Source organism: Somniosus microcephalus, chromosome 19 (assembly GCF_052327205.1).
Source record: "Somniosus microcephalus isolate GS21.2 chromosome 19, FLI_Smic_1.0, whole genome shotgun sequence".
Lineage (NCBI taxonomy): Eukaryota > Metazoa > Chordata > Chondrichthyes > Squaliformes > Somniosidae > Somniosus > Somniosus microcephalus.
The window spans coordinates 11,338,616-11,358,614 of NC_141005.1; the positions used below are offsets into that span (position 1 = coordinate 11,338,616).

General features: G+C 46.6%; 1 protein-coding gene across 1 annotated transcript in view; it reads right to left on the reverse strand.

The window, feature by feature from the left end:
- Positions 1-19,999, reverse strand: part of LOC147103541 (uncharacterized) — a 56,006-nt gene that overhangs the window by 26,187 nt on the left and 9,820 nt on the right. Inside the window, exon 2 of the mRNA XM_086011950.1 lies at positions 14,400-15,451. Coding sequence (XP_085868076.1) covers positions 14,400-15,451 — 1,052 coding nt within the window. The remainder of the gene's footprint in view (positions 1-14,399; positions 15,452-19,999) is intronic.

A 19,999-nucleotide genomic window follows, 5' to 3' on the forward strand; every position in this document is an offset into this window, starting at 1 on the left:
GCTGAGAAATACCAAGGGGCAGAAAACGTTAGTGGGAGTTGTATACAGACCCCCAAACAGTAATGCTGAGGTTGGGGATGGCATTAAAAGGGAAATTAGAGACGCGTGCAATAAGGGCACAGCAGTTATCATGGGTGACTTTAATCTACTTATAGATTGGGCTAACCAAATTAGTAACAATACCGTGGTGGAGGAATTCCTAGAGTGTATACGGGATGGTTTCCTGGACCAATATGTCGAGGAACCAACTAGAGATCAGGCCATCTTAGACTGGGTATTATGTAATAAGAAAGGATTAATTAGCCATCTTGTTGTGCGAGGCCCCTTGGGGAGGAGCGATCATAATATGATTGAATTCTTCATTAAAATGGAGAGTGAAGTAGTTGACTCAGAGACTAGGGTCCTGAATTTAAATAAAGGAAACTACGATGGTATGAGGCACGAGTTGGCTTGGACTGATTGGGGAACATTACTTAAAGGGTTGATGGTGGATAGGCAATGACAAACATTTAAAGATCGCATGGATGAACTACAGAATTTGTTCATCCCAGTTTGGCATAAAAATAAAACAAAAAAGGTGACTCAACCGTGGCTAACGAGGGAAATTAGGGATAGCATAAGATCCAAGGAGAGGACATATAATTTGGCCAGAAAAAGCAGCAAACGTGAGGATTGGGAGCAGTTTAGGATTCAGCAAAGGGATTAATTAAGAGGGGGGAAATAGATTGAGAGTAAGCTTGCAGGGAACATAAAAACTGACTGTAAAAGATTCTATAGATATGTAAAGAGAAAAAGATTGGTGAAGTCAAGCGTAGGTTCCTTGCAGTCAGAATCAGGGGAATTTATAATGGGGAACAAAGAAATGGCAGCCCAATTAAATACATACTTTGGTTCTGTCTTCATAAAGGAGGACACAAATAACCTCCCAGAGATGTCGGGAAACATAGGGTCTAATGAGAGGGAGGAATTAAATGAAATCAGTATTTGTAGGGAAATGGTGTTAGGGAAATTGATGGGATTGAAGGCCGATAAATCCCCAGGGCCTGATAATCTACATCCTAGGGTACTTAAGGAAGTGGCCCTAGAAATAGTAGATGCATTGCTGGTCATCTTCCAAAATTCTATAGACTCTGGAACAGTTCCCATGAATTGGAGAATAGCTAATGTAACCCCACTATTTAAAAAGGGTGGTTGAGAAAAAACGGGGAATTATAGCCTGATATCAGTAGTGGGGAAAATGCTAGAGTCCATTATAAAAGATGTAATAGCAGAGCACTTGGAAAACAGTGACAGGATCGGACAAAGTCAACATGGATTTACAAAAGGTAAATCATGCTTGACTAATCTACTGGAATTTTTTGAGATGTAACTGGTAGAATAGATAAGGGAGAACCAGTGGATGTGGTGTATTTGGACTTTCAGAAGGCTTTCGATAAGATCCCGCATAAGAGATTAGTGTGTAAAGTTAAAGCATATGGGATTGGGGTAAGGTACTGTCTTGGATAGAGAACTGGTTGGCAGACAGGAAGCAAAGAGTTGGAATAAACGGGTCTTTTTCCGAGTGGCAGGCAGTGACTAGTGGGGTACCGCAGGGATCGGTCCTTGGACCCCAGCTGTTCACTATATATAAATGATCTAGACAAGGGAACTAGATGTAATATCTCCAAGTTTGCAGACAACACAAAGCTGGGTGGGCGTGTGTGCTGTGAAGAGGATTTAGAGAAACTCCAGTATGATTTGGACAGATTGGGTGATTGGGCAGATGCATGGCAAATGCTGTATAATGTGGATAAATGCGAGGTTATCCACTTCGGTGGCAAAAACAGGAAGACAGATTATTATCTGAACGGCAATAGATTGGGAAAAGGGGAAGTGCAACGAGACCTGGGTGTCCTTGTGCACCAGTCGCTGAAGGTAAGCATGCAGGTGCAGCAGGCGGTTAAGAAGGCAAATGGTATGTTGGCCTTCGTAGCGAGAGGATTTGAGTACAGGAGCAAGAATGCCTTGCTGCAGTTGTACAGGGCCTTGGTGAGACCACACCTTGAGTATTGTGTGCAGTTTTGGTCGCCTTATCTGAGGAAGGATGTTCTTGCCATGGAGAGAGTGCAGCGAAGATTCACCAGACTGATACCTGGGATGGCAGGAATGACGTATGAAGAGAGATTGGGTCGATTAGGCTTATATTCGCTAGAGTTTAGAAGAATGAGAGGGGTTCTCACTGAAACTTATAAAATTCTAACAGGACTAGACAGACTAGATGCAGGAAGGATGTTCCCGATGGCGGGGGAGTCCAGAACCAGGGGTCACAGTCTAAGGATAAGGGGTAAGCCATTTAGGACAGAGATGAGGAGGAATTTCTTCACCCAGAGAGTGGTGAACCTGTGAAATTCTCTGCCACACAGGGCAGTTGAGGCCAATTCATTAAATATATTCAAGAAGGAGTTGGATATATTTCTTGAGGCTAAAGGGATCAAGGGATATGGGGAGAAAGCAGGGACAGGGTACTGAATTTGGATGATCAGCCATGATCTCATTAATTGGCGGAGCGGGTTCGAGGGGCCGAATGACCTACTCCTGCTCCTATCTTCTATATTGATGTTGGTTAGTTTTGTACTAATCATTCCTGAAGGTGTTTACGCCTTGCTGGGGAACGGTGGTACCCTGCTCCTTCTCCTTCCGATACTTTGCCCGACTGGTCATTATTGCTGTCGGGAGGCTGGGCGGAGAGAGCATTGGCAGCCTATTGGATGGGGGAGCCACCACGGCAAGCCTGACCTGGTCCTCATCCGATATCCGTACACTTGCGCACTTGCAGCAGGGGTCACTGGCTCGTAATGGAGAGCGAGAACCTCGGAGGGTTTTCCCTTCCATTCTAGCTGTACCACGCTTACTGCTGCCCCAGCCGAGAATCAGCTAAAGGGTAAGGGGGGGGAAATCAAACCTGGGACTTCACCGCTTTGCTACCTGCTGGGTAAACATGCTGAGAATCTGCCAATTATTTCTGGATGTGGAACTTGATAGCCAGTATTGCAAAGGAATCTCAATTTGACGGAGACGCGGGGTGGGGAATCTCCTAAATTTGCTCTTGGAACTCTCTGAAGGTATTGCACAACATGGCAAATTAATTCCTGTGTTTCTTAACTCACCGCGAGTCTGCTTCATTATTGCTTGAATGACCGGAAGCGCCTCTGTGGAGTGTTGCCCCTGCATTATAAGCTCAGCGACAAATGTTTCCAGACAAGCAATGACCCAGAAGGAAAGGCTCTCTGTATTAAATTTATCACTGCCTTAAGCTCCAGCATTGAATTACAGGGAACAATTCTTTCACAGTGGGACTTATCCTCAAACAAAAACAGTGAGCTGGGCCACTGCCTCCAACGGTTTCGTGTTTGCTCGAGATGCTGCACTCTCGCATTTTGAACCGCCAACTGAAAGCACAATGAAAGAACTTGCATTTCTATAGCGCCTTTCACGACCTCGGGACGTCCCAAAGCGCTTTACAGCCAATGAAGTACTTTTTGAAGTGTAGTCACTGTTGTAATGTAGGAAACGTGGCAGGCAATTTTGTGCACAGCAAGCTCCCACAAACAGCGATGTGATACAGGAAACTTTCTGGTATCTGGCACTGACAGGACCGAGCTGGTGCCGTACCATCAAAACTGCCGTAGAAACCAGCGCTAACGTTAAAACATACGGAGCTTTTGAGCTCCGTGAATCAACAAACCCTGTTGCTTAACAGCTTCAAAACAGTCGGCCGCAGCTTAAAAGCGTCTCTGTAGCTAAGCAACAGCTTCAGCTAGACCTTGCAGAGCCTGACTGGGAAAAAAAAGCAACGAGAAGTAAAAAAACTTATAGGAAACGGCTCCTGAATTTTGCCGGTAGATAGAGCTTTCCGGACATCTAACCTCCGGTTAAACGAAAGTTTCCTGTAATGACCAGATCATCTGTTTTTAGTGATGTTGAGGGATAGACATTGGCCGTGACACACACCGATGTATTTGGGGATGGGGCTCCCAACGTTCAGATGTTGAGGCAGAGTAGAGGGAACTTTACATCTAACAAAGCTATACCTGACCTGGAAATACTTGGCATTAATACTGGGATCAAAAAGAGTTTATAACCATCAGGAAAGATTGAACAGGCTGGGGCTCTTTCCTCTAGAAAAGGAAAGACTGAGGGGTGACCTGATGAAGGTCTTCAAGATTATGAAAGGGTTTGATAGGGTAGACGTAGAGAAGATGTTTCCATTTGTGGAGGGGGCGGGCGGGGGGGGGTGGGGGGGTGGGGGAAGAGACCAGAACTAGGGGCCATCAATATAAGAAAGTCACTAATAAATCCAATAGGGAAAGCCGGAGAAACTTCTTTACCCAGAGAGTGGATGGAATGTGGAACTCGCTACCACAAGGAGTGGTTGAGGTGAACAGCATAGATGCATTTAAGGGGAAGCTAGATAAATACACGAGGGAGAAAAGAATAGAAGGATATGCTGATGGGGTGAGATGAAGAGGGTTGGGGGGAGGCTCGTGTGGAGCATAAACACCGGCATGGACCATTTGGGCCGAATGGCCTGTTTCTATACTGTAAATTCAATGTGAAAAGTGGTTAGGTGTTGTATTCTGCACTAATATCCCTCACATTAATAAGCAACAAAAATACAAGGAAAAAAAAAAACTGTTTTTGCTTTTAAAACACACACAATGCAACAGGCCATAGTTCTGACATTTTTTTTAAAAAAACAGCTTTGGGATAAATAGGTCAAAGTGCAACTGCTGAGTAAATCCTGCCTGTGCTTTTTTGGAGCAAGCTAGCTGCGAGCACGAGAGAGAGAAAAAGCTCATCGGCCCCGAGCACATGGGCAGCCGTTCAATAGATCATTTTCATAAAGTCCTTACAAGTTCAGAAAGCGTGTCTACATTTAGCAAATACAAAAATTATTTGCAGTTATCAGCATGAAACGGTGATTCAGTTCCATTAGCACACTGCTAGAAATGAAACTGACATTCTTAGCATCGCATCCAAGTGCTCAATAGTTTGCTGCGACAATACAGAAAAGACACTTGCAATCAAAATGTTTTCACAGTATGAATGAGATTACTATGAGCGTCTCATCTCCTAACTCCCCAAAGCCTTTCCACCATCTACAAGTCAGGAGTGTGATGGAATACTCTCCACTTGCCTGGATGAGTGCAGCTCCGACAACACTCAAGAAGCTCGACACCATCCAGCACTGTGGGGGCACTTTCACCACAAGGACTGCAGCGGTTCAAGAAGGCGGCTCACCACCACCTTCTCGAGGGCAACTAGGGATGGGCAATAAATGCTGGCTTTGCCAGCGATGCCCACATCCCAGGAATTATTTTTTTTTAAAGGTTAAGACTGTTACAACTTTTTTGGGACTGGGTGGTGTAGTGGGCTAAAGTCCTTTCAACTCTGGGACATGGACTAAAATCCAACGAGGTAGCTAAGTTAAAAGTCTCCTTTTCTGAAATGAGTTTGTCAGTCTCGAAACACAACAGGAAGTCCCCACAATTCAGTTCTAATTGAACTCAAGCTCTGGGAGGTCATGAGGAGAGCTGGCCTGAGAAACTGAAACGCTGCAATGGAATAGTGGCTGCTATTGACATTGGCGTAAAGACATTGACTCCCGGTCCGGCAACGCCTCAATTTTAAAATTCTCATCCTTGTTTTCAAATCCCTCTATGACCTCACCCCTCCCTATCTCTCTAATCTCCTCCGGCCCTACAACCCTCTGAGATATCTGCGATCCTCCAATTCTGGCCTCTCGCGCACCCCGCTTTTCATCGCTGCACCATCGGTGGCTGTGCCTTCTGTTGCCTAGGCCCTAAGTTCTGAAATTCTCTGCCTAAACTGCTCCGCCTTGCTACTTCTCTTTCCTCCTTTAAGACGCTCCTTAAAACCTACCTCTTTGACCAGGATTTTGGTCACCTGCCCTAATATCTCCTTATGTGGCTCGGTGTCAAATTTTGTTTGATAATCGCTCCTGTGAAGTGCCTTGGGATGTTGGAGGCGCTATATAAATGCAAGTTGTTGTTTATGTGGTATTCCAATTTATAGTCACATATCCTTAGGTAATTCTACCACTTTTCTGTCATTTCTCAATTCTCATAAGAATTTTTTGGTTGTTGGCCATGCTCAACAGTCTCCAAATTACAGAGGAATCCACACAAGTAGTTTCTGTTTGCCTGCACACATTGTCCCTGTATGGACATACCTCACTTACAGGTGTCTGCGTAGCTCAGTGGTTAGCCAGAAGGTTGTGGGTTCAAGTCCCACTCCAGAGAGTTGAACACAAAATCTAGGCTGACACTCCCAGTGCAGTACTGAGGGAGTGCTGCACTGTCGGAAGTGCCGTCTTTCGGATGAGACATTAAACCGAGGCCCCATCTGCCCTTTCAGGTGGATGTAAAAAATTCCGTGGCACTGTTTTGAAGAAGGAGGGGAGCTCGCCCCAGTGTCCTGGGCCAATATTTATCCCTCAACCAACATCTGGTCATTATCACATTGCTGTTTGCGGGAGCTTGCTGTGCGCAAATTGGCTGCCGTGTGTCCTACATTACAACAGTGACTACACTTCAAAAAGTACTTCATTAGCTGTAAAGCACTTTGGGACGCTCTGAGGTTGTGAATGGTGTTATATAAATACAAGTCTTTCTTACGTACAAATGTAAGAGAAAGACAAACAGGAAAAGACCAACTGGCCCATCTAGCCCGTCCGATGTAATTATGATCCCTTGTGCATCGCAATACAGACCCGCCCGGAGCCAGGTAATCTCCTGGGAGAGGCGAAAAAATAGAGAAACAGCCAAGGCCGGAGCAATCAGATGCAGGTTGGCAGTGCCTTGGTTTAGGAGCCCCTAGGTGCGGGCAGGGGTACTGCAGGTGTCTAACCAGCTAACACCCCACACAGCCAACCAACACAAAGCAGTGGTGAGCTTCCCCTTACTTATCCAACTAGGATTACTCCACCTGTTTGGGTCTTGGCTTGAAGGGTTACCTGGAGCTAAGCGGGAAGAATCCCAGCCTATCAGAACGTTCCTTTGAACTACATTTGACAAGAGTTCCCAAAACTCCATTTGGCTAATTGAGCTCAAGCTTACATTGTGTGATAATTTTAGTTACCAACAGAACAGCTGCATTCAGAAACTTGCATTCGAATTGGAAGGAGGTGACTGGTGGTGTCCTTCAAGGATCTGTGCTGGGGCCTCAGCTATCCACTGCATTTATTAATGTCTTAGACAATGCAATAGGGAGTTTTAATATATCCAAGTTTTCCAAAGACACCACGATTGGTGGTATAGTAAGTAGTGTAGACCGGAGCATAAAATTACAAAGATATATTGATAGATTAAGTGAGTAGATAAAACTGTGGCAGATGAATTTCAACGCACGCAAGTGTGAGGTTATCCATTTTGGACCAAAAAAGGATAGATCAGAGTATTTTTTTAAATGGTGAAAAGCTAGGGGTCATGGAGGTCCAAAGAGATTTAGAGCTTCATGTACACAGATCACTAAAATGTAGTAGTCGGGTACAAAAAATAATCAGAAACGCTAATGGAAAGTTAGCCTTCATAACTACAGGGCTAGAATATAAAGGGGAGGAGGTTTTGCTACAGCTATAGAAAGCCCTGGTTAGACCACACCTGGAGCACTGTGTACAGTTCTGGGCACCGCACCTTAGAAAGGATATACTGACCTTGGAAGGAGTGCAGCGCAGTTAGAACACGGAAAACATAGAAAAATAGGAGCAGGAGTAGGCCATTCGGCCCTTCGAGCCTGCTCCACCATTCAATATGATCATGGCTGATCCTCTATCTCAATACCATATTCCCGATCTCTCCCCATACCCCTTGATGCCTTTTGTGTCTAGAAATCTATCTATCTCCTACTTAAATATATTCAGTGACTTGGCCTCCACAGCCTTCTGTGGTAGAGAATTCCACAGGTTCACCACCCTCTGAGTGAAGAAATTTCTCCTCATCTCAGTCCTAAATGTCCTACCCTGTATCCTGAGACTGTGACCCCTCGTTCTAGAGCCCCAGGCAGGGGTAACATCCTCCCTGCATCCAGTCTGTCTAGCCCTGTCAGAATTTTATACATTTCAATGAGATCCCCTCTCATTCTTCTAAACTCTAGTGAATACAGGTCTAGTCGACCCAATCTCTCCTCATACGACAGTCCTGCCATCCCAGGAATCAGTCTGGTCAACCTTTGCTGCACTCCCTCTATGGCAAGTATATCCTTTCTTAGGTAAGGAGACCAAAACTGCACACAGTACTCCAGGTGTGATCTCACCAAGGCCCTGTATAACTGTAGGAAGACATCCTTGCTCCTGTACTCAAATCCTCTTGCAATGAAGGCCAACATACCATTTACCTTCCTAACTGCTTGCTGCACCTGCATATTTGCTTTCAGTGACTGGTGTACAAGGACACCCAGGTCCCTTTGTACATCAACATTTCCCAATCTATCACCATTTAAATAATACTCTGCCTTTTGTTTTTCCTACCGAAGTGGGTAACTTCACATTTATCCATGTTATAATGCATCTGCCATGTATTTGCCCACTCACTCAACTTGTCTAAATTGCCTTGAAGCCTCTTTGCATCCTCCTCACAACTCACAATTCCACCTAGTTTTGTGTCGTCAGCAAACTTGGAAATATTACATTTGGTTCCCTTATCCAAATCATTGATATATATTGTGAATAGCTGGGGCCCAAGCACTGATCCCTGCAGTACCCCACTAGTCACCGCCTGTCACCCCGAAAAAGACCCATTTATTCCTGCTCTCTGTTTCCTGTGTTAACCAATTTTCAATCCATGCCAGTATATTACCCCCAATCCCATGTGCTTTAATTTTGCACACTAACCTCTTATGTTCACCAGAATGTTACCAGGGCTCCAAGGGTTAAATTATGAGGAGAGATTACATTAACTAGGCTTGAATGCCCTGGATAATAGAAGGTTAAGGGGTGATTTGATTGAGGTATTTAGGATTTTGAAAGGAATTGCTAGGATAGATAGAGAGAAACCTTTTCTGCTGGTTGTGGGGAGTCTAAGACAAGGGGGACATAACCTTAAAATCAAAGCCAGGCCATTCAGGAGAGAAGTTAGGAAACACTTCTTCACGCAAAGGGTGGTAGAAGTGCCGAACACTGTCCCACAAAAAGCAACAGAAGCAAGCTCAATTAATAATTTTAAATCTGAGCTCGATAGATTTTTTGCTAGCCAACGGTATTAAAGGGTATGGAGCCAAAGCGGGTGGATGGAGTTAGGATACAGATCAGCCATGATCTCATTGAAGGGCGGAACAGGCTCAAGGGGCCGAATGGCCTCCTCCTGTGCCGATGTTCCTAATCTGTTGAAAAGAAAGACATAAACGGTTTGCTGAACAGTAGAGGATTTTGCCTCCATTTCATATTTAGGGTCCATGTCTTGGAACTGACTGACTGACTAATTGGAGCAGATGACTATTGTGTAATTTGTATCTATTCCTTCAGCCTGAGACATTCAGCAATCTACTAAAGTACAACCTTGACCTCGGCAGTGTTGCTTTCGGTGGGGGGGGAAAGAAAAATTACCAAACTAAACGTCAGTCAAGGCAGTCACGAGTCAAAGATCGTGAGGTTATTCCATCTGGACTTAGTTAACCTCTGTTGAAGGCCTAATTTTTCAGGATGCTGGTGGCAATTACTGACTGGAAGAGTTATACGACTGAGTTTTAGGTCTAGACGTACTGCTCCCAGCACGAAATTCTCTTGTGAGCCCATCGTCGTGTCTGATGTGAAATTCTTGTGTTCACGGTGGGCTGAGGCTGGTTTCCAAGTTAGCGCCAGGGCCGACTCCACAGCAGTCACAGGCCATGGAGAAATAGCCAGCAGCCAAAACAGCCAGGAGTAGAATTTCCGCAGGGGTTCTCCCAACCTCCTTTGGCGGAAACCACTTATGACGTTCCTACACCAATCTTCCGCCAAAGTTACAGTGGAAAATCAGGAGAAGCCCCCACAGAAATTCCACCCATTGAGGTACTGCTACTCATACCTTGGCGAACATAAGAAATAGGAGCAGGAGTCGGTCATTCGGCCCCTCGAGCCTGCTCCGCCATTCAATAAGATCATGGCTGATCTGATCTTGGCCTCAACTCCACTTTCCCGTCCGCGCCCCATAACCCTTGACTCCCCTGTAGTTCAAAAATCTATCTATCTCCGCCTTGAATATATTCAATGACCCAGCCTCCACAGCTCTCTGGGGTAGAGAATTCCAAAGATTCACGACCCTCTGAGAGAAGAAATTCCTCCTCATCTCCGTTTTAAATGGGCGACCCCTTATTCTGAAACTATGCCCCCTAGTTCTAGGTTCCCCCACTCGGGGAAACATCCTCTCAGCATCTACCCTGTCAAGCCCCCTCAGAATCTTATATGTTTCAATAAGATCACCTCTCATTCTTCTAAACTCGGAGTATAGGCCCAACCTGCTCAACCTTTCCTCATAAGACAAGCCCTTTCATCTCAGGAATCAGCCTAGTGAACCTTTTCTGAACTACCTCCAATGCAAGTGATCAGATGATCTGTCCAGATTGTAGACTCACTCTTCCCTCTCCTCGGAAACAAGTATTCCGTCCAGGCCCAATTCATTCCACAAGCAAAGCAGTCCATTGTTTTTGTTGGGTAGTTAGATTAGGCTGAGCCTACGTCCCCGTTTTCCAGGGACAGTCCCCGGATGAGGTACTGTGTCCGCGGGCAAACAATGTCCCCAGTTTATGAAACCCGTCCGCGAATAGACTGGAACCATATTCATTGGAATATACGCATATCATACCGTTAGACATAATCACAGTTCCAGGTCAAGGGACTGAACAGCGTTAGTGTATTATTTCTAAACGGTGTCTGAATGCGCGTCAATAGAGTGACGTCACATCCGCGGTAATTATATGCACATTTGTAATGTATTTGTATACGTGCAACTGTTAAAATCTAGGCTACTAAGAAATTTGCCTCGCAACGCTGCGCAACCTACATTTTCTGTCCTGGCTACTTTGCTGTGCTCCCCACCCTGTGTGTCCCTGGATTTGGTTTAGAAAATAGGCCCACCCTAAGTTAGATATTCTTATGGTGGCAGGGTGTTAGGCGGGAGAAGACCCCAAACAAATCCCTGGTGCTTCTCCACAGGGAGTAACGAGAATATACACCACACAGGCCATTCTCACACATCATACAGCAGCTGGTTACAGAGAGACATTTACAGAGGCCTGGAGGCAGGGCACTATCTGGGCTGGGGATAACGCATGACACAGGACGGCCTAGACAGAGAAACCCTAGTCAATGTGTAAACTACTTGCAAAAGCAAAATACTGCGGATGCTGGAAATCTGAAATAAAAACAGAAAGTACTGGAAATACTCAGCAGGTCAGGCAGCATCTGTGGAGAGAGAAACAGAGTTAACGTTTCAAGTCGATGACCCTTCGTCAGAACCGGAAAAGGTTAGAGATCTTAACAGGCCTTACACTGACTTATCCTTTGGATGACCTGTGGAAAGGTCTTACTGAAGATGGTCTGAAATCTGTGATTTGCATCCAGTCCCAATAACCTTACCTTCCACAGTAATACAGAGATTTGCCTCATTTTGCACCAGGATTGCTGACTGCCACAGAGTGTTGAAGAGCTACCGGCGCTTGTTACAGACATCAATGTGAAGAAATAACAACAGAAAGTGCTGGAAAAACTCAGCAGGCCAGGCAACATCCGTGGAGAGAGAAATAGAGTCAACGTTTCAGGTCGAAACCCTTTGTCAAGACTGAAAAAGCTCAGGAAATGAATCAGATTAAAAGGCCAGTTTGGGGACTGGGAAATGGGGATGAAATAACAAAAGAGAAGTGAAGAGACATTAAGAGGTATTCAAAACCAGACGAGATGGTGCTAGGACTAGTGGAGACAAAAGATGGCTCTAGATTAGGTGTGAAATGCGCTGGCAGAATGGGAGACAGCTGCCTTGTGGGGGAGAAAAAAAGGGGGGGGATGGCCAAAACAAAGGTGCGGATAAAAAATATAAGTAAAAATGTAATGGGGGCCGAGGTTATGATCTGAAATTGTTGAACTCGATATTGAGTCCGGAAGGCTGTAAAGTGCCTAATCGGAAGATGAGGTGCTGTTCCTCGAGCTTACGCTGAGCTTCCGTGGAACAATGCAAGAGCCCGAGTACGGTGAGGTCTGAGTGGGAATGGGGCGGTGAATTAAAATGACAGGCGAGCGGAAGCTCGGGGTCATCCTTACGGACTGAACGGAGGTGTTCCGCAAAGCGGTCACCTAATCTGCGTTTGGTCTCCCCAATGTAGAGGAGACCGCATCGTGAGCAGCGAATACAGTATACTAGATTGCAAGAAGTACAAGTAAATCGCTGTTTCACCTGGAAGGGGTGTTTGGGGCCCTGGACAGTGGGAAGGGGGGAGGTATAAGGGCAGGTGTTGCATCTCCTGCGCTTGCACGGGAAGGTGCCGGGCGAAGGGGAAGGGATGCTGGGGGTGATAGAGGAGTGGACTAGGGTGTCTCTGAGGGAGCGGTCCCTACAGAATGCTGAAAGGGGGGGGGGGGGGGGAGGTGAAGATGCGTTTGGTGGTGGGATCACGTTGGAGGTGGCGGAAATGGCGGAGGATGATCCGTTGAATGTGGAGGCTGGTGGGGTGAAAGGTGAGGACAAGGGGAACTCTATCGTGGTTCCGGGAGGGAGGGGCAGGGGTGAGGGCAGAAGTGCGGGAGATAAAACGGACACGGTCGAGGGCCGTGTCAACCACGATAGAGGGGAATCCTCGGTTGAGGAAAAAGGAAGACATGTCAGAAGCACTGGTGTGGAAGGTGGCATCGTCGGAGCAGATGCGGCGGAGACGGAGAAACTGCTCAATGTGAAGAAACTCGGTGGCCAATTTGAGTTTGAAACTTAATGTAGAAGTTGATGTATTGTGTATAAAATGGCAAATCTGTTTACCAAAACCAGATTATGTAAGAAAGGTTGAGCCTATACTCATTGGGATTTAGAAGAATGAGAGGTGATCTTATTGAAACATATAAGATTCTGAGGGGGTTGGACAGGGTAGATGCTGGGAGGATGTTTCCCCTCGTGGGGGAATCTAGAACTAGGGGGCACAGTTTCAGGATAAGGGGTCGCCCATTTAAAACGGAGATGAGGAGGAATTTCTTCTCTCAGGGTCGTGAATCTTTGGATTTCTCTACCTCAGAGAGCTGTGGAGGCGGAGTCATTGAATATATTCAAGGCGGAGATGGACAGATATGTGAGCTACAGGGGAGTCAAGGGTTATGGGGAGCGGGTGGGAAAGTGGAGTTGAGGCCAAGATCAGATCAGTCATGATCTTATTGAATGGCGGGGCAGGCTTGAGGGGCCGAATGGCCTACTCCTGTTCCTATGTCTTATGTTAACCAACAAGGTTGCTAGCACAGTCCAATTTACATCAAAAATTCAAAAGTGTAGAACTGTGATAATTCAACTTGTTCTTATAACAGATGCCCCTTTATTCATGTCCATACCATGAAACCAACATTACAAAGGGCGTACAATGACCGCCATTCATAGTAACCTTAAACATCGGACTTTTTCCCACACTGTTAATTTAGCCAGGTGCATTTTCCAAATAAAATGATCACGCTTAAGGGGAAGGGAAGGTTGACTGATGCATAAACATTGTCACGGTGATGTGAGGGGTCACAGAATCCATGGAGTCCTTGCAGTAGATTGGGTGTCAGGTCTGGATTAGTGGGTAGCACTCTCACCTCTTGAGTCAGACGGTCATGGGTTCAAGTCCCACTCCAAGAAACTTGAGCACCAAATTCAGGCTGACACTCCACTACTGAGGGAGTGCTGCACTGTCGGAGGTACCGTCTTTCTGATGAGACATTAAACCGAGACCCTGTTTGCCCTCTCAGGTGGACGTAAAAGATCCCAGGGCCCTATTCAAAGAAGAGCAGGGAAGTTCACCTGGGCCAATATTTATCACTCAACCAACATTACCAAAACAGATTATCACATTGCTGTTTGTGGGAGCTTGCTGTGCACAAGTTGGCTGCCGCTTTGCCCTACATTACAACAGTGACTACACTTCAAAAAGTGCTTAATTGGCTGTAAAGCACTTTGGGACATCCTGAGGCATTACATAAATGGAAATTCTACCCTTTCGTTCTTCGATGGTGCATTTTTTCAAATTTTATTTGAATAAGAATATAGAATGCATAGTTGTTACAAGTCTTAAGCTGAACCCCAAAAGACATCTCCCAATTAAACAGTAACAGGTTTTGGAACAAAGTTTAGTTTCTAGGACAGATCCTGCATATGTTTGAGGAACCAGAGGGACAACTGAAAGAAGTTTAAACTCACCTCCAGGTCCGACAGAGTGCAGTCAAAAGCACCGCCGATAAGAGGGCAACACCAGCGATGACCAAGAAATGGATCAGGTTGTCTTGGCCCCTGTGCTTCATCAGGGTCCGGAGGTCGGCATCTACGCCAGTTTTAAACATGTAGAGAAGAATAAAACCACGCCCGAGGTCTGTGGTGGTGATCAGCTCCACCACGACCTCCACCATCTCCAGGGAGGAACCAAACGTCAATGTCTTGTTCACGGGCGAGTTGGCCCCACAAAAGCGGGCAGAGAATGTGATCAGATCCGAAATATATAAAACATCGTTCGGGCAGACTTCAGGAGGTGCGAAGAGCGTCACTTTTGTCTCGGGCATCATTGTGGCTATAGTTGAATCATTTACCTCTTGCAATTCAAGATGGTCAATTTCCAGCCTCTTCCCAACTTGTTTTTCACTGTTGTATTGTGGGTCCACATTGATGTCTTTGTAATCACCAAAACTGGCCAGAGGATCACTTGAATTTGACTCTGTAGAATCATCCTTATCCACATCAAGTGGAGAGTCAGTCACTGAGGTATCATGCATCAACGGAGGCATCTTAACCGTCTCTAGCTGTGCGGACTCTTCCTGTGCCACCACCCATTGGCCTTCAGCTTTATCGGGTTGGGTCACAGAGAAATCCTGGTAATCAACATCAAAAACTTTGGAGTTAGACACATTGGTCTCATTAAGCGACACCTTTATTCTTCCATCTTGACGGGACTCCTTTGTTTGGGAATACAGGTTGTTGGACTCTCGACTCTGTACAGCGCCCCCATTCTTCAGTGAACCGGAATCAAACTTCTCCCCATCTACCATCGCAGGGGCTGAATGGTCGCCAAGTAGGGTTTTACCATTACGTGGATTCTCAAACACATCAAAATCGAAAACTTCCAAAACGAGATGGACTCCAGCCGGGATGAAGAACTGCCACACACAATGCGTGCCTGGAATGTAACTGGTGGGGAAGCCAGGTGACAGTATAATACCTCGAGCTTCAGAATCAACAATGGCTCCACACGAACAATAGACCTGGAAACAAAATATTGGAGGAGATCACCAAGACAGCACATGATTTTTCAACTCCTTCCTCTACTCCCCAGCTCCAATTCCCTTTCCTATTTGTACCAGCTTACCCAAAGATATTATTACATAATTTTAATGAATTGGACTCAACATAGAACAAGCTGGATGTCTAACCAAACAGAAAGGACATAAGAACATAAGAAATAGGAGGAGCAGGAATAGGCCACTTGGCCCCTCGAGCCTGCTCCACCATTCAATAAGATCATGGCTGGTCTTGGGCTCAAAACCACTTCCCTGCCCGCTCCCCATAACCCTTCACTCCCTTATCTTGCAAAAATCTGTCCATCTCCACCTTAAATGGATTTAATGACCCAGCCTCCACGGCTCTCTGGGGCAGAGAATTCCACAGATTTACGACCCTCTGAGAGAAGAAATTCCTCCTCATCTCAGTTCTAAAAGAGCGACCCTTTATTCTGAAACTATGCCCCCGAGTTCTAGATTTCCCCTAGCTAGGGGGGGGGGGGGCGGAGATATTGATGGAGGACACAAATGTCATAATTGTTCTCTAATTTTGGTGTTTTTCCTCATGCTGGGTATTGTCTGAATGCTCAATGAGAGCTACTTGTCTAAGGCTGGTTACAGTATAACCTCTGGAACAGGCTGCCGGTTCGTGCAGTGGACGCCAATTTGCTGAATTCCTTCAAGCGAGAGCTGGCTGTTTCTGGCTGGGGTGGAGATCACCTTGTGCAGAAGGGAGGTACTGCATAGAATTATCAGGGCCAGAGTGATCTCCTGGATTAGTTTTGATTGCCTTGGGGGGGGGGGGGGGGGTGGCGGTGGTCGGAGAGGAATTTCCCAGATTTCCCTCCCAAATTGGCCTGGGTTTTTTAATCTGGTTTTTGGCCTTGCCCAGGAGATCACATAGTTTGGGTGGGGTGGAGGTATCACAATTGTGTGGACAGGCTGGATGGACCAGAGGGTCTTTACCTGTCCCTCACTGCTCATATAACATTACCTTTATAACAGGCACCCCCAGAGTGGCTTTGCTGGAGACACATCTGGCCTCGTGGCCACGGCTGTTGAGTGGCTCAAGGAGACCAAGGGAATTGTTTTTAATTGTACCCATCCTATCACCAAGCATCCCACCCTAAGTAAATAGCTACAGATAGGAGCGAGCCTTTGGCTTAGTGGTAGCATGCCCACCTCCGAGTCAGAGGGTGCGTAGTTTGAACCCTGGGGAGGCGGGTTTGGAGGCGGGACTGCCGGGAAAATGGCAGAATCTGGGGGCGGGTACCCAACCCGCCTCCGTGCCACCTTCTCAGGAGGCGGGTAGCCGTCCCGCGCCGGGTCCCGTCTCCTGGAGGCGGGAAGGGGGTTACAGCCACTTAACTGTCTGTTAACAGGCAGATAAGAGGATTATCCCCATTTTACCCACACAAGTGTGGGCTTCCCGAAGGCTTCGAACCCCGCCAAGGTCACCGAGGCGAGCAGTGGGTCTGCGGGGTTCGGAGGGGTGCAAAAGTGCGCTGTGAAGGTAAGTGATGGGTGCAAGTGTGGAGAGGTGAGTATGTGAGGTAAGTGGAAGGTGTTAGAAAAAGTTTACTTACCTTTGTTTCTTCCTGCAGACTTCAATCGTTGGGGATGCGGAGAGTCTCGCATCTCCGCGGCAGAGATGACAGATGGCTGCTGCATTCTCCAATGCAACAACCATCTAATTTTTGCTAAAGAAAAGAGGTTTGATGAGTTTTGAATACAAGAACTCATCAAACTACAGAGAATGTCAGTGTTTGACAGCTTCACAGAGCTGTCAAAAAGTTTTGACAGATGAAACGTCATACGTGGACGTTCTCTGTAACCAGCTTCCCCTTAATTGGCCTGCTAAGCCCGCTGGGCGGGCTTAACAAGATCAATCAAGGGAAAATAGCGTGGGTTAGCCAGAAGTTGATGGAGGCGGGACTAAAACCCGACAAACGGGAGTCCTGCCTCCTAAAGCTCCTCATTGGCAAAATCCAGCCCCTGGTCTCTGACAGTCCAGGTGAGTGGGGAGCGCAGCTCTGGCTCTCAATACTGGGTTGACATCCAGCGGGACAAACGCGTTTGGTGGGTGTGGGTGGCGCCCGACCCCGCCCCCATCATATGGGTGGGGAGCCCAGAAAACCCTCCAGCCGCACAGGACTAACCCCCCTAGATGGTTACGGCCATGGAAGGAGTGTTCCCGTCTCAACTATCGGTAACTTAGCGTGCGCTCTATCAAACCACGACCCGAGGTGTAAACTTATACAAAGCAATAAAAGAACACATTTTGAAACTATTAACATTTTTCCATTGCATTATTTTAAAATTTCACTGTACTTAAAAATGAAGTTTACGACTACCAGATGTGACAGATGTGCTGGGAAAATCTCCTAAAGAACAAAACCCAGCACGTCAACTTTAATCTTCAGTCTTAAAGCATACCAGGGTTCCTTCAAAGTCCCATTTTAATTTAAACCACTTGTCACCACATTAAAGGAGCTGACTTCAACAAGCAATTGGAGCACTCTCTGATCTAGCCGAGATAATAACTAGGATTAGTTATTCTTCTACATTTCCAAAACAAGCTACGTAAATATAAAATCAGTTTGGTCTGTTTCTCATTTTTGAGCAACAGTGTGCCCTTAAATAAAAATTCTTCAGGACAATTTCACCTTTTCAGTTTCTGAAGTGGAGCACTGGGTCAAACTGGTCATGGTGGGGAGGGAAAGGAGGTAAAGCAAAATCCAGGAGCCGTCCATCCCAGGGGAAGTGCTGGGATTTGCCTGCCAGTCACCTCCGGCGCTGACCCCACCAAAGTTGGCGAGTTCAGGGCACGGTCACCTACAACAACAACAACTTGCATTTATGTAGCGCCTGTAATGTAGTAAAAATCCCAAGGTACTTCACAGGAGCGAGTATCAAACAAAGGAAGTTATGAACTTGTTTAAAACACTGGTTCGGCCTCAACTGGAGTATTGTGTCCAATTCTGGGCACCGCCCTTTAGGAAGGATGTGAAGGCCTTAGAGAGGGTACAGAAAAGATTTACGAGAATGATTCCAGGAATGAGGGACTTCAGTTACGTGGATAGACTAGAGAAGCTGGGGTTGTTCTCTTTAGAGCAGAGAAGGTTGAGAGTAGATAGAGAGAAACTGTTCCCATTGGTGGAAGGGTCGAGAACCAGAGGACACAGATTTAAGGGGGTTGGCAAAAGAACCAAAGGCGACATAAGAAAAGACTTGTTTACTCAGCGAGTGGTTAAGATCTGGAATGCACTGCCTGAAAGGATGGTGGAGGCAGACTCGATCATGGCTTTCAAAAGGGAGTTGGATAAGTACCTGAAGGAAAAAAATCTGCAGGGCTACGGGGAAAAGGCGGGGGAGTGGGACTAGCTGAAGTCTTGCAGAGAGCCGGCACAGACTCGACGGGCCGAATGGCCTCCTTCTGTGCTGTAACCATTCTATGATTCTAAAATTTGACACCCAGTCACACAAGGCGATATTAGGACAGGTCAAAGAGGTAGGTTTTGGAGAGCATCTTAAAAGAGGAGAGAGAGGTAGAGAGGTTTAGGGAGGGAATTCCAGAGCTTGTGGTCTAGGCAGCTGAAGGCACGGCCACCAATGGTGGAGCGATTAAAATCGAGGATGCGCAAGAGACCAGAATTAGTGGAACGCAGCGATCAGAGGGTCGTAGGGCCGGAGGAGGTTACAGAGAAAGGGAGGGGCAAGGCCATGGAGGGATTTGGACACAAGAATGAGAATTTTAAAATCGAGGCGTTGCCTAGTTTAAATAACCCAGGTATGTGCCTGCGCCAATAAGGGTGCCTCTCGGGTGCCCACCTGTTCAAGGAAGTGGAAATAAGTGATGGGGCGTGAGGTAAACTGGGGGCCAGCAAATCCTCTTGAAATTTGGAACCTCTTTGGGGGTCTAGCCGTGGACCTCCCTTCCCCAGGTGGGTCGCACATCTCCCGGATGGTGGCACAAGTACGTCCAGTCGCGGCCAGTCCAGGGACGAGGAAACTTCCCTCTGCTGGCCACGGCCCCTCTTAACTCAAGTGTCCTTTGAGGCAGGTGGAGGCTCCAGCCCAAACAAGGCTCCGCGGAAACTGCTGGGGACCTGGTGTGTCCAATGTTGGCAGCCTATTTTGAATCCCCTCTTCCACACTCCCTCCAGACTGGATTGCAGGAATACGGCGGCAGATTAGGAAGATTTTAGGCCCTATGGTGTCGCTGTAAGTTGTCACTAGCATCAGTTCCACTTGCCAATACCCAAAGATGGCAGCGGGGATTCCTGGTTTACAGCTGTTTTGACCACTACGGTCAAGTAGTAATGAAACAGAAGCAGCTTTCATTAGTGGACGATTAACAAGAGTCAACATAAAGATGGAAAAAGAGCAGAGGAAGAATTTTTTAAAATACTAATTGTCATTTTTTTGCTGCCTTTCGCACTTCAGCGCCTGTTCTGTATCAATTCTGTATCAAAGGAAAGATTGGACAGGCTGTGGCTGGGTTGTTTTCTTTGGAACAGAGGAGGCTGAGGG